General features: G+C 41.1%; 1 protein-coding gene across 1 annotated transcript in view; it reads right to left on the bottom strand.

Annotated features, from left to right (window-relative positions):
- Positions 1-1,597: 1,597 nt before the first annotated feature.
- The window catches only part of HSD17B12 (hydroxysteroid 17-beta dehydrogenase 12), an 84,213-nt gene continuing 70,151 nt past the window's right edge, over positions 1,598-15,659 (bottom strand). Inside the window, exons 8-11 of the mRNA XM_074852517.1 lie at positions 12,800-12,881; positions 7,841-7,906; positions 3,485-3,634; positions 1,598-3,272 (exon numbers count right to left, since the gene is read on the bottom strand). Of these exons, the coding sequence (XP_074708618.1) occupies positions 3,168-3,272; positions 3,485-3,634; positions 7,841-7,906; positions 12,800-12,881 (403 nt within the window). The 3' untranslated portion in view covers positions 1,598-3,167. The remainder of the gene's footprint in view (positions 3,273-3,484; positions 3,635-7,840; positions 7,907-12,799; positions 12,882-15,659) is intronic.

The raw sequence follows: 15,659 nt of genomic DNA on the forward strand, positions 1-15,659 counted from the left end.
CTTTTCCAACCTGGATGGTTCTGTGAAAGAAGCGGTATAGATTTGTAAAGTTACAACTAATGAGGGAAACCAGAATTAGCTCAGCCCTGCTGCTGGCTCAGGCACGGGTCACGGCAGCAGCCCTTGGGGGTGCTGGGTCACAGACATTAGGGCTGATGCTGAGCTGAGCCAGGCCAAGCCCAGCAGAGCCGAGCCCAGCAGAGCCAGTTCTCCTGCCCACAGCCCTGTGCCACTCGCGGGTGAGGCAGGCGGCTGAAGGGGCAGCGGGCCCTGGCCTCACCCCCCTCCCGGGGTTACCTTCACCGGGAGCATCCCCGGTTGTGGGAGCGGGTCTGTGCACGGCTCCCCACAAGAGGGGCAGACGCGTTACTCAACTCCTACCCTGTTTTTCCCAGTCAGACAAGGGAGTGAAAACTCGCTCCAGCTCTTGCGCTGCACCTGTGACAAAAACACCTTCAGAGCAGCCGCAGAGAGACTGCAACAGCACCGTAAGAAAACCCCTCCTGTTTTCTATCGCATGCCCAGGGTGTTACCTTAAATTCGGTCTCAAAAGACTTAGTTCAAAGTTTTAGAAGGCGGGCATGCTTTATTGCAGCGCTGGGTGCACGGGGGATCGTTCCACCTAACGTGCGTGTCGAAAGACAAAAGCACACTTATTATATACAATAAAAGAAATCAATATTCATGTAATTCCTAAAAAGTACACACCTATTTCCAGAGGATCTAATACCTATGTTAATACATTGCCCAAGTGTACTAAAATTTGGGGAAGGGTCTCTGAGGGGCTTCCGTGGGGGTTTTCCGTGGTCTGTGCTGGTCCCTAGTGGTTGTTGAAGAGGTGTCTCAGTGTCCTTTCCGTGAACTCTGAGGGTTTTTTCATATAAGGCCTCGCCTTGGCTCATTGCTCTGTAAAGTTTCTCAGCTTTCTTATCTTTGACTACCACAGGTGTCTGTTGGTTTCTCTGCCCTCCCCAGGATGTGCCCATCACAGTTGCAAAAATTATGTCCTTGGGTGCGTTCTCATCTGAGGCCCCCTACAGCAATGAGCACCAACTGCTTGCAGGCATCCAGGATGCTACTGAATACATGTTCTCTCAATCACTGAGGTAAGCAGACATTCAAAACGAAAGTCAAGGCAATTTGGGTTAAAAAGTGATTCCCTGCTGCAGTTTGGAAAATAAAAGACCTGAGAGGAAGCAGGAGAGCGGGAACCCAAACTGCAGCTTGCCAGGGTGGGGGCAAAGCGACCACTGCCTTGCTGGGGCACCCTGGCTTCGGTGCCAGTCGGACATGCACGCTGTTCCCCTCAGGCATTAACTTTCCAAACACCTTCCACAGCTAGAAAACTGTTATTTGGAAATAACTATTTCTTATTAATAGCTTAATAGTTCTAATTAACAGTTTATTTTGTGTTCCAGTGATTTTAAAAGATCAGCACTGTAAAATAGGTAACCGCCAGGAAGACAGATTAATAAAAGCTCTGGTTTCGGCATGTAAAAGTACAGTAATTTTCACTGCATTATTATACATGATAAAGGACAATGAGCATTTGAATGTACAGGCAGACATTTTAAGGGAAAACCCAACACATTAGAAATTCAGAGTAAATTTCATTTTATTTGTTTTACAAAGTCAAAAACATACAGCGTGTTTAGTCCAATGCTTCCACATCAGATCCAGAGCAAACCAAGTCTTGTGCTCTTACAGAACTAATACCACTGACTTCACCATCCCTGTTCCAAAAAATTAAGAAAACTATGGGATAGGATCTGCGTCTCAGATTTGATCAGCACCATTGCATCGGTATTCAGGTTTTTTCAATGTACAGAAATGTTAGCCCCAAATCATGTCTCAGTACAACATAATTTACTTCAAAATCAGAGCTTGAAATTATTCTTTCAAGGACAGAAAACAACCTCCACTCTTCAACCATAGGAAGTCACCACAGAAAACACTGGTAGCTGCTTGCAATTTGATTTGCCTTTTAAGTTTCAGTACATTTTAGGTTTATAAAAAGGAATGTTAGAGACCAAAATCTTTATTTAAAGAGTAGGTGAACACAGACGACAGCAGTGCAGATTTCTCATATTCTCTGATCCCTCTCTCCTGGAGCTGGGTAACTCCAGCCTCACTGGAGCACTCCGTGTTGGAACAAATCAATTTAAATTAGAAATGTTCTTCATTTAAAGAAGTTTACTGGTTCTCATTTTTAAAGTGGTCTCAACTATTCAGGATTCACATTTCAAAGGGCCTCACCAAAAAGACAGACTGATACATACTTGAAAAAGAATTTAACCATCACTGCTAACAAGGAGAGTAACTAATTTCAAGCTCTGCATTTAAAGTGCCCATAATCTTTTACATAGCAACCAGCACGTAACACATAACTTGTGACATTTATCTACATTGTGTTATCACCACCTATTACAAAAAGCAGGCACTGAACTTTTAAAAATGTTATTACAAATTGTAAAGATTACATATTACTGAAAAGTGAGAATCCATATCCAAGAACCAAGGATTTAAATACCTTTCGCAATGTTATTTTATGTATCTATTTATAGATGAACAATTACACTTATTTTGGTTTTAGGCTTGTTACCCTCAAGTTCGTAACCGAAAATCATGCTGGACTGTGTAAGCAGGGGAGCACCCACGAGCTGGCTGACAATGCAGAATCCTTGCAAGTACCCAAAACCTGAGCTGGGAAAAAGTTCCACTCTGTCAAGAGTGCTGGGTTACCTTTTGAAATAAATACGCTCCCTTCCCACTCCTGCCCACCTGTCCAGGAATACGCGAGAACTACATTTTCTTCTGCTCTTCACCATGTGCACAACACGCAGATGTGATGGACACCACCTAACCAAGCTGCTCCTCAACAGCGCCGTGTCTGATTGAGTCCATGTAAGTGTTTCTTACAGCACAGTGCAATTTTAGTCAAAAGCGCTTCCCCCCTCATAATATCTACGAACAAATAAAGCCTATTATTAAATCAATATTAGAAGTCAAGTCTTGTTTCACCCATATTCTCAAAACAAGACTGGTTTGCTTGTTAGAAAGTTACACCTACGACTGAAGACGTTTAAAACATTAGGTCTACTCGGAGCTGCAGCGTGGGTACGGAACCTGCAGGAGTCCCAGGCTTCCGAGATCGAGTTGCCCCCAACTTACTTCTTCTTCATTTTTTTCAGATAACGAGCCCGTATTTCTTTGTTGTAGTTCATGATGAAACTAATGGCAGTAGATGTAGGTAGAAGAGAGAACATCCATCCCTAAAAAAAAAAGAGGGGGAGGGAAGTCTCAGCTTTTTATAGCCTGTACTAAGTGAAATCTAACAGTTACCAGCACACACAAGTAATACCAAGTTATGATTAGAAGTTAAAGAACAAAAATATTTAACATTCAAAATTATTCTTTACTCTTCTTCCACAATAAACACATAGACAGGACATTCCTGATCCTTACGTTTTCCAAGGTGACTTACTATGAGCGCGTGGGGTAGGTACCCGTTGGTCCGGGACTGCAGGCCCACCGTGCCCAAGGCAGCTCTGACATACGTTTCAGGAGTGGGTTTATCAAAGGTCGGCGTGCGGATTTTGGACGATTTTGTTACCACGTAATACGGTAGAACGCTCTGCATGTAGGAAAGATCATGTTAAGCAAAGAACGCTTTCAGATTCACTTACAGATCCATCAAGGAACTAAAATCATTGCAATTAGATAACCCATATACTGAATTCTGGCTTAAGCTAGCCTTCTTTTCAATTCTAAGATCACAATGTACAATATCAAAGCCATTTTTAATCAGATATCTTGTGAGGCACATTTGGAATGTGAATGATAGTTCATTGGTCTGTTGACAGTCAGCATCCCCAGCCGGGGCCCTAGAAAACACACTGTTGCAAGCATATGGTTGAAAAGCCTTTCTTACAATTTGTCTTCGAAGTACAAAACTTCATTCCAGTTGTTTAACAGAAAATGCTGTAGTGTTGCTTCTCTGTAGTAACCCCCCAATGTTTGCTTGGGAAGGAGGTGCAGAACCCAAGACAGGGATTTTATAGTTGAGTAACAGCTCCTCAGTTTGGCACCTGTACAGAGAGAAACACGAGGGCAGGAGGAAGGAGGAGAAGAGGGAACACCAGGAGACTTGGAACATGGAGCTTTTAACTCCGCAGGAGGGCTCAGAGGAAGGAGGTGGTGTCGGTACCACAGTGGAAGATCTCAAGGACAGAAGAAAGGATGAAGAAAGGGAGCACAACTAATGGGCTTTTATAGCAATGTTTGGAAGAAACAAAAAAAGTGATGGTGGGTCTCAGAACTACCCAGCCCTGGCATAATGGAAGAGGTACGAGGAGCAGCATGGGTATATTGTTGATAGAGGGACACAGGTACCAGAGGTGGGACAAGATAGGCCTGGGGGATCCAAAACCACATTCCACCTATCCCCAGCTCACGCTACAGGAGAAGGAAAGGGTGTATACGTGTACACTAGGAAGCAACCCTCTTTCCTCATAGTCATGGCTTCGGCATTGCTTTCAACTTGTCCTCGATCTAGGCCTCTGAAAAAAATAATCAAAACACCCCTGGGCTGTAGCCACTGAATCAGTTATTAAACACACCAGATCTCACAAGCTTCAAAACCTGAGCAACACTTCGACAAGGACCTCCCAAGACACTGTCTGGGGCTGCACTATTCCGTACGCTCTCACGGACCGTTGAGCCATGCTGTAGCTGTGCACATTTCAGCAGGAATTGGACCCCACAAACAGGAAGCATTGCTATGTCTGCTCATCCCTCCAGAACATTAAAACCACACACTTCTCTCTATAAACAGGATTTGCAATAATAGACAGCATGAGTCCACTTTCAAGGGACTTTCAAGTTTTGGGTCCAGAATGTGAACCCCATTTTTCAGATTATATTTCTAAATTGAATCTCTAGTTTCGTGTTTTAAAAAAAGAAAACAATTCTATGCTTCTTAATCATCACTAAATTATATCTGCCACCAGAGTGCCATGATAGTTATGATTTATTTTCTGTCTTCCTCTGCTCAAAACACTTTGTAGGTGAACTGCACTACCCAGTTAGGCCACTGGATAGCATGAAGGGGCAAACAATTGTGCATGAGGATGCTTGAAAAAGCAAGCTTACAGCAGCACTACTGGTTAGCTATCGATCCATAGACTTCAAGGCACACAGACGCATGGATTACACAACATTTTTTTTCCCTCCCAAATGCTCTCCAGAAAACAGAGACGGGTATTTAATTTCAGAGACATTAGATTTACCATCTTCCTATTAACTGTGCCATATTTTAACAGCTATGAAGAGATGAAGAGACCTGCTGAATCCATTAAGTTAGTTTTCCCCCTTCTTCCTCCCCACAAGGAGGCTCAGACATTCATGAACCCTATCTAAAACCGGCATGACAGATTTCAAAGAAATAAAGTCACTGCTTAATGCCTTTTAGCATTTTGCATTCAGGCAGATATAACCCACACTACCTGGACAAGTAACTGTATAGAAAATTCCTTGTGCTTATCCAGGGACAGCCTAGCCTGCTCTCCCATTTCAAAAGACGCCTTAGAAGTAGCTTGTGCCAATACAACGGCTCTTGCTCGCTTAAAACATTTGCTACTGCTTACAGCTCTGATGCTTATTAAAATTGCCCGGCACTCAGAGTTGGGGTCGTGAATGTTGTAGAGATGTAAGAAGTCAGATCTCAAGTCCTGAACAGAAGCCTCTACTAATTATGCTACAGTCACATGAAAATAAGCCCCCAAAAGTCAGAACAGCTTGTTTATACAACTTTATCACTTATTTCACCTTACTACTAAAAATGGCCTGAACTCTCAGGTGTTCCCAAGGAAGTTTCTTTCCATTTCTTTGTGGGGAAAAGGAGGGCAGAGACATAAAGGGGAAATGGAAGAGTTGCAGCAACCAAAGCTGACCTGTACAGAAAGCTAAAAAGCAAAGTTAAAAGCTTTGGAGGAAGGAAGGCAATGCCATTAGCCATTAACGTGGTGCCAGCACACTTTCGTGAATACCTGGGTTTGTTCAGTGTGGTGAAAAAGAGGCTGGTGGTGACCTGCCTAACATTATTTCAAGGACAGTTATGAAGATGAGAGCCAAACTCCTCTCAGTAGTGCCAGTTCGAATAACAAGAGGTGAAACTGTCCATTTTGGCTGTGGACTGTCAGACTGGACACTAGAGAGAAAGTCTCTTGCTAGGTGAGCAGTACAACACTCCAACTGGCTGTCCAGAGAGATCACAGCACCCCTGCCATTGAAGGTTTTCAAGGTTTGGCTGGATAAAGCCATGACTAGCCCATGACCGAGTGTTAGCAGTAATCCCACTGCTATAATATCCTATTACTGTGCTGCTTCTGTAAAATTAAGTAGGCCTGTCAGCCAGAAAGAGTATATTTTTAGTGTAAGGATGGCTACATTGCAGTAAAAGCACTATACAGTATCAGAGCTTCCACAGAGAAGGCTATCCACTTGCACAAAACCGATATGCCTTAGGTTGAACTTCAGAAATTGGTAAAATCCCTCCCCCACTTTGTTTCTGCTTTTCATCCAGTGGCGCTCTGCAGGTCCCAGCATGGTTAAAGTTAACTGTTTTAAATGGTGATCTCAGCTGGAAGTGCAAGTCTGGAATTAAAAGCGCTAACTTCTGAAGGTCACAGAGATGAACTTCAGAGAATCCAAGGGGGATGCAGTCTTCCTAAGGGCTCGAAGGAGATACGTCAGCTACTCTTCACAGGAAGGTACTTGTAATATTCATTAGTGGTTTATAGTGACTTAGGCTGGAACAAGATGACAAGGACATGGACTGCAATAAAATTAGCATAACAAATTGAAGCTGTGACAGCTATTGGTCATCAGGCCCACATAACTCAGATGGCAATTCACTGTCTACATTTAGGGGCAAAACCGCAGTGCTGTCAGGAATTCAGCACCCTTAGCCAACGTGGGAGTTACAAAAAGACAGCTTACCACCACCTGTGAAGTTTTGTACAGGAAAACATAACTGTTGTTAAAGAAAGCCAGATTTAACTCTTCGTTTGTTTACGATAAAAACGTAAGACAGGTGTAATAAGTAATGAAAAACTCAGTGTTTGCGACCAAAGCTGGAAATTTCAGCTATGTTTTGGAAGCAAACACTAGGGGAGTATGTGAGAAGTGATATTAAAGCAAAATCCCATGAAGCTGTGAGAGACTGGCTTGGTTTGTTTTTATGCCCCATCAAAAATAATTAAAACTATGGAAAGTAAACAAATGGGGGGGGCGGGGGGGGGAACCAGGACTCATTAGTAAAGTGGAAACCCAGCACTAAAGAAAATTAAATCAGTCCATTACATACAAAGGGTCTTGGAGGGGCTTTTGTTTCCTCTTGCTCCTATGCCTACACGAGCAGCTGATTCACTGACGCTGCAGGGACTGCTACTATTCTGGTCTTTTGAGCAGTTACCCACTGAATCTCTGTACAGATGCACTCCAAAAGTGCATTCCAGTAGATGAAGTTGTATAAAGATGTATTCTACAGAGTTGCACACAGTTTTATAGAATATTTTGTACTTAAAGGTTCAATTACCATCATCAGCTAAAAAAAAAACCACCCTAAACCAACACACACAAAACCAAACCATGGGTTTTTTTGCTTCAAGAGGCATTGTTTCAGAGTCACTTAGGAAGGCTGCTAATGGGATCAAAGGAAACCCTTATCCTTAATCTGTATCACATATTCATGAATAAGAGAATATGTTGATTCCCTTTTGTTACGCAGACACCAACGTTGCTGTGGTAACCACACTTAGATGAAACAAACTCTACTCACCTGCACAAAGATGCCCTTGCTCTTGTATTCTGCATGGAGGCCTTGGGAGAAGAAATCGATAAAAGCCTAGAGAGAAAAGAAGGGAAACATGCAGCATGCTGCACGTTAAAATGGAAACCAGAGTTTGCAGGTTTTTGCAAGCATATCTGAAGCACTATTTAGAGTTCCTGTTTTCAAAGTGAAAAACGTTACGTTTGCAAAGAAACTCTGCATGTTAGAGCAATGCCATCTGAATAGCAACGCTACGCTTACGAAGTATTTTTTCAGAAGTGAAGCTCAGTCTAAACAAATAAACCCCTTTTTAATCTAGAAGGAAAAGGAACTAGTTTTGTTACATAAAGCCTAGGTAAAAGAAAATACAACTTTGTAGATTCACTACTTATGTCATCATCTTAAACTTTTTTTTTTAAAAAAGAGTGATTTAATTAGGTTTCTCTCATGAATGGTTTTTAAAACATCACATTTAAATACTTTGTCTTCCACCTTTACACTTTTAAGAAATGCCACCCTATGGTGATACTTCTTCCTAGTCCTGAAGTCCACCTCCACAGATTCTCTTCCAAATTTCTGGAAGTTTTAGAAGTTACAAGACTAAAGAAAGAAGTGAAAGGGCTTAAAAGGTGGATGCTAGTACCTGTCTTCAAGATGTCCTCACATCTGATACAGCCGCCTCCATGACCATGCCAAGAAAGTACTGCCCTGATAACCTAAGGCTACTCAGTAGTTCAAACCAGCACAGATTCCCCCTCCCCAAGTTCTTCTAAACCACTTTTCCACTTCTCCCTCCTGCAGTTCAGTGAGACAAAATATCAGGTTCTGCTACGGTTTCTTGTTTGAGTGAAACGATACAGCCAAGTAGGATGAATGGAATACCTTCAACTGAAGGAACTAAACTATCTTATCCATGCTTGAAGCTAAAATAAATACTAAATACATTAATTCAAGTATTTAAGAAGCAGTTGCTTCAGACCGGTTTCAAAACAGACAGCAAAGCTCTAGTATTGCACCTGCCTTACAGTCTTCCTTTAGTCACCATGTCACCAGTGGATTAATACAAGCCCTAACTGAAACCAGCACTTCAAGTTTGCAGTGCCCAGTGTTTTTCTTATCAAGGTCATCCCACTGAACTCAGCCTATACAAGCAGCAACAGAAACACTCCCACACTACTGGGCTATTTCTATACACGCTCTTCTGAGCATACACAAGATCTGAAAGAAAACCAGATTTTGCTGTGTAGCAGGTAGGTCTCTTTATTCTTCAAGTTGCATGTACAAGCTAGAAGGAGGCTCATTAAACCAAAAAAGCTTATCTTCTGTCCAACTGTTCTTTCCTTCTCCCTTTCCCCCAAATGTAGTGAAATTCAGTACTCAACGAGAACGAGACTCTGAAAGTCTGGTCTAGCAGCAGTGATTCAAGTGAGCTGGCCGTTCGATTGCAACAATAAGTCACTCGCACAGACATGCGAATAGCTCGGTGCAGTCCCTGAACACAGCTGCCAAAGAAACTCTGTGCAGTTATCACACCTACATCAATATTAAAAATAAAATTTAAAAACTATAGTTTTAATCAAAGTGCTTTGATCATTCAAATTTCTAACTATTTTTACATTGCAAGGGTCCTGAAATCAGTTACTGCTCCAAATATGCAGAGACAGTATAAAAAAGACTGTCACCTCTGCTGGTTGCAAAGACCTTGCAATAAAGAGAATGTTCATGTCACGTAAGAAGAAAAAGCAACTTCTGGTATTCAAATAAGCTTTGGAGTTTTTCTTCTTCAATTTATTTCAAGACAAGTTGGGTTTTCTACTTCCAGATGCTCAAGCCCATCAACAACCTTTAACTTAAAACAGTTTTAAGAATGTTCTCTAAGTAAACATCCCCTGAATAAGCAGGTAAGCATTGCATGCAAGAAAATTTATTCTCCTTGGATATTCGGTATCAAACCCAAACACTAAAGACATGGAGGGGGTGTGTGTGGAATAAATGCATTTCTCATTAGTATTAACACAGGTAGAGAGGTAAACCTGTCAAAAAATAGGACTCTGATTCCTTTAAAAGTGTCTCGTTTCATTGTAGAATAGGGAATTCTCTACTGGAAGGTTAAAGACTTGGACTGTGTCTGTTCCTGACAATTAGCCAAAACCATTGACTTAGACCTGAAGGATACTACACTTTAAACCCCCTCTATATAGATGAGGAAAAAAACCCTAGAAATTGCAGCTCCAGTCTTTCTATAGCTACATTAGAGAGTCACTTTCATGCTTACTAATCTTGCTGTGGTATAAGATGAGCAGTGCTGAGAACAGGCAGATTACTTAACCTGTAATTGAGTTTCTTAGGGGGAAGGGAAGAAATATTTGAGATTCTCATTGAAAAAAGCCTAACCAAAGCAGTGTAAGGCATATTATCACTAAAATCAGAAGCTCAATTCTTTCCATAAAGCTGAAGGCACTGTCACAATGAAAGTGACCTTTTGTATTAAAACAAAGAACTGTGCTCTCAGGAAACAGCTATTTCAAAGAGCAAATTTTATCAGCTAAAACTAATTCAGGCTTTCATGATTTCTAAACTTAAATATCCCGTCCTTTAGTATGAATAAAACAGTGTGCATCCATTCCTTTCTGGAAATATGAAGATGTTACTGAGAGTCTAGAGGAAACATAGGTCTGTTCTGACACGAATGACACTACTGAAAGTGTCTTCATACTGTCAAGGTTCTGCTTAGACTCTGAAATCCTTTAAGTATTTAAGGTAATTACCAAGTGTGCCTGGAAGAAGCTGTAGTGCCATACTTTAACACCAGCGTGAATGTCTCTTGCATTTAGTTTTATCACGTATACTTCGGTTCCATACTGTGTACTCATATTCTGTTTTTACAGTGTTAACTGGACATCTCTTAGGGGAACATTTTAGAAGCCCCTACAGATGTCTTTGTAAAAAAAAAAAAAGCTGCAGAAAGACAAAACTGTCCCAGTGACACAAAGAGAAACCAGAGCAGATAAATTTAACATGAAATGTAGATCTAGAGTAGTAACTTATGAACTGGTAAAATAAACCAGCCTATTGTGGAAGACAACTTTCACTAAAATGAGTGTTTGGCTCAGTGGGGAGCTTCTTGATGAACTAAAAATGAGCATAGGAGAGACAGAAAAGGAGAAGTAACAAAAGAGAAACATAAAACATTATCGGGTACTTAAGAATAAAATCCAAGCTAGGAAAAGACTAGCAAAGGACATGAAGGGTAGCAGTAAAGGATCCCTACAAGTACACTAGTTCCAAGAGGAATTTCAGAGAAATAGGGGTCTGTTGATGGATGAGGGAGACAACCTAGAGATAAAGGCTAGAAAATGGTTAAGGTATTCAACACTTCTCTTGCCTTTGCACAGCTAAAGCCTGCTCACATGCCTCTGCATACACCAGTTTTGCTTAACAAAAGGGAAGGCAGAGACAGCAACAATTTAGGGACTACTCGGGGATGCTGAATGTATTCAAATCCATGGAGCCACCATGGATTCACTCAAGAGTGCTGAAGGAACTAGTCCGTATGTACACAAATCTGCTGCCTACAATATCTGAAAAACTGTGGAAACTAGAGGACGTCTCTGACAACTGGAAGAGGGCTAAGGTATCCCTCCTTTGAAAAGGCAAGAATGATCCCGTCAGCTTTAACTCAGTTTGTGGAAAGCTCACGGAGCCCTCCTCTTGGAATTCATTTCCAAGCACATAAAGGACAAGAAGATACATCAGAAACAGTCAACGCAGATTTACTAACAGCAAATTGCTTTCTACAATGGAGTGGACTAGCTTTGTAGATGAGGGAAACAGATTTTCAATCTATATAAACTATATATGTGTGTGTGTGTATATATAGATATATTTTCACTTCAGTAAAGCTTTTGACACCATCTTCTGCAGCATTCTCATTTGGAAGTCGAGCAGATATGTGCTGAAACGACAAACTGCTGGCCAGACTGAAAATTGGCTGGACCACCAGGCTCAAAGGGCCATGATTAATAGCTTGACATCTGGCTGATAACAAGCAGAGAACCCTACAGATCAATACCGAGGCCCATGTTCTTCAGTATCTCCTATCAGCAACCTAGATGATGACACAGAGCACACCCTCAGCAAATTTGCAGATGACAGCATTAAGATGAAGTGGCTGACACGACATAGCTTCAGTCCAGAGAGACCCTGATAAACTTGATTATTGTTAAACATCATGAGATTTCTCAACTGGCACAGAGTGAAGTGCAAATATCTGCATACAGAGTGGGATAATGCCATGCCTTAATTTTGGTTGAGTAGCAGCCCTGCTGCAAAGAACCTGGAATGGTGGCTGCCAGGGAGAAGATAAGCCAATAATCCACTCACTGCAAGAACATCAAACGACAAACGACATACTGGGCTACGTTAGCAGGATGTACGGTCAGCAGATCAAGGGAAGTTCACTGTTTGGTAATGACAAGGCCCTGGAGCTCTACCCTTTCTCTTACCTGAACTGCTAAACTTAACACAACTAGTAAAAAGGGAGGACAAATGTTTGCTTCCAGCAAGCACCAGAAGAGTCCTTCTTAAATAAATATATATACATATATATTAAAGATATATATCTTCAGTAAAATTAGGGAAACAAAAGTTTCAAAGTCAAAATAAGAAAGCGTGTTAAACTCAGTCAATGTCCTTTCTCATCCTCACACTAAGCTTGCTTGGTACACTAGCATCTTTTTCCATGTAAAAGTAGAATGCATGATGAAATATATAAAATAGTTGTTTCCATGCCAGTAAACACTTGCACTCATTTTTCTCTTGACCTTCCAGCTTCCACTGTTGGAAAAATTTAAGTTAGAAACTCAGTACTTTTAGTTCATAAAAGCACCACTAGATGGACACCAAAACATTTAGTCCTGTAGCGTTGGCTTAGGTTTGACACCTGATTTCAGTGTGGAGAACACTTACCTTGGTTGCGGAGTAAAGAGTCAGCAATGCAGTTGGATACATCCCAGTAGCTGAGGAGATGTTCAGGACTGCCCCTTTGGATCTGAAAGGCAGCGAAGGTATATCATAATGAAATAAAGGAAACATCTTTCATGTTGCAAGCCTAAAGAAAGCCTTTAGGATGTAACTGAGATTAAGATCTGTTTAAAAACCCCAAGCAAATCCTAAATTTCACTTTACTAATATGACTTTAAGCACAATGTAAGTATTCCAGCAGATGGTATAAATCAGGAACCAAGGTCAACACAGCAAGAGAATCAAGCTCCATACATACACACACACACACACGGCTAAAGTATGCAAAATTGATTGAGTGAAGCTGGCACAAGTCCAAAAGGCAACTTCGAAATCTCAGGCTAAGGTGGCAGAAATGGCAACACAAATCTGTTGTATAGTTTACACTTTGATAATCCCTTTCATCTTCTAAATGTTACTTCATGATGGATCTTCAAGATAGGAAGTATCTGCATCTACTGCTCAAATACAGAAATATTTTAATATAGTATGGAAGATACTCAGTGGATGACTACAGAAAATAAGAGTTGTTTTACAGCTGTACTACAGTAACACTGAAGGTATTCCACAGTAACATTTCAGTAAGGGTACCAGTCTGAAATGAGCTACCACCTGCGCTGCCAAGCACTCCTAAAGCATGTGCAGCTAGGACAGAAAGTAAGACTCCTGGATTTTCCAACCCACTGACTGATTTTGAGCGTGTCTATTTCTGAGACTCGTTTTACCTACGGAACCAGACATATTATTTAGTGCTAGGTAGAAAGAAGAATTAGTTTTAAAAGCTTCAGGCAAATTAGTGCAAGTACGCTGTTAGAAGGTGCTACCAGACAGTCCAGCACAGTGAGAGACACATCTCTGCTGCTTCTTACCCTGTAGTAAATAAATTCAAGCGAGTTCACCTGAACATACTAAGCATGCCGACGTTTAGTGCAGTGAGAACATTAACACAGGTAGGCATCGTGCAGCTCAACTCCTGCAGATTCACATATGAGTTTCTCATCGTATTTGTTCATCTAGGTATACCCTATGCTGCTGCTGCCACAATGATTCAAGTAACCATCTTAAAAACCAACAGCTGAGTTTAAGTGACCATTAAAAATTAAAACAATGTAACTCTTTGAAAACCGTGACAATAGATTCAAACCAACATGGCTTCTGCCATGATAAAAGTGTGAATTGAATCTGTGATTGATTCACCTCTAGAAATGAGATGGCTAACGTGACAGAAAAGAATCATTTCAGTCATTCAGGATTTCAAACACCTTTGCCAAAGTTCGCAGTATTTTTCAGGCGTTATCTGCAAGACTTGGTCGGTGAAATAAAGTAGCAACGTGGATCAAACATGTAGCATATGTAGCATGGAAAAAATAAGATCACAAATTAATAATGAATTTTCACGACAGCAAAAGGTTAACAGTGGATGCCAGAAGATTTTCGTATCAAGACAGGTGGTGCTTGTGATATTTATTCATGAGCTCAAATGGGGATTAACAGTGAAATGAGTATTCATGCAGTTTTTAAGAGATTACCAGATTGGAGAATACTATAAGGAACTTTTTAAAGAGCTCAGATTGCTATGTGAACAGACTACAGAATGGCAGATGAAAAAAATCAATATTAACAAACCCAACAATGCGTACTAAAGAAAATAATGTCAATTAATCGCAAACCTTGCAGGACTGTAAATCAACTATCCACTCCCTGGAAAACCTGAACAAAGTCAACAAGGAATTCTCTCTTGTGCAGCAGTCACCAAAACCAGCCAGAGAGCAGGATGGTGGGAACAGCAGGGACAGATCCACCACCACTGAAATCTTGTATTACAGTCTACAGAACACTTTCATCCCTCCAAATATAGGACAGAAATATTAAGAACCCGATGATTTAAGAAAGGAGAAAAGAGGAAAAAAACCCCAATACATCGATGAGGTGGAAAGATTTGTCCAATTTAGCTATTTAAGAGACTATTAAAAGCAACCATGATAAAAGTATATAGACTAATGAATGACAAAGATCAAGACCTTGATTTATCCTCTCAGAATACAAAAGAACGATGAGATTTATTTAAATGAAAGGCTGAAATTTAGATCTGATAAAAGGAAGTGCTCTTCTCATATCCAGACTACGGGAGTACTTGCCATAAAACTTAATTGAGGACAAAAGCTTAACAGGATTCAAAAAAGGGTAAGCATTTATATAGATAAACACAAGCCTCGTGCTTCTGAAACCAACTGAAGCTTTAGAAGAGAGGCTGGCATTCAGGTTGTAAAGCACAGGTCTCGCAGCACCTGGCTAGACTACAGCTTTCCAGCAGGAGTAGTGACCATCATCTAAGTGCAGTGAATTAACGGTCCGACCCAGTGAAGAACACCCCTGTGTTTCCCCTCTTGGAAACACAACAAATTAATAGCTGCCCCTTGCAGAATCTCCATGTATTGGGCTCTCTGAAGGAGTCAATGCCACTGTGGGGTTTGTTTTTTCTTTATAAAGAAAACAGTCCTAGCCATAAAAGCTCAAAACTTTAAAAGTCCAGATAAAAGGAAACTGAGAAGCATGCCTGTAGGAGGAACACTTCTGATTACTCCAATAACAATTTTGCTTCTAGAGGAACTGCAGAAGAAATGTTTTTAGGGAGGGATCTGAAGAACCACGCAAGCACTGGTGCAGCAAAAAGAAATTTTGGCTCCATCCAACTCAACTGTGTGGTTAACGAAAAAAAAAAAAAAAAGTTGGTTGAGATGAAGAGTACCAGGTCCACACCCTCACACCTCCCCATCATTCTACCTTAAGTGGTCCAGCGCCGGGA

Source organism: Strix uralensis, chromosome 29 (assembly GCF_047716275.1).
Source record: "Strix uralensis isolate ZFMK-TIS-50842 chromosome 29, bStrUra1, whole genome shotgun sequence".
NCBI classification, from domain to species: domain Eukaryota; kingdom Metazoa; phylum Chordata; class Aves; order Strigiformes; family Strigidae; genus Strix; species Strix uralensis.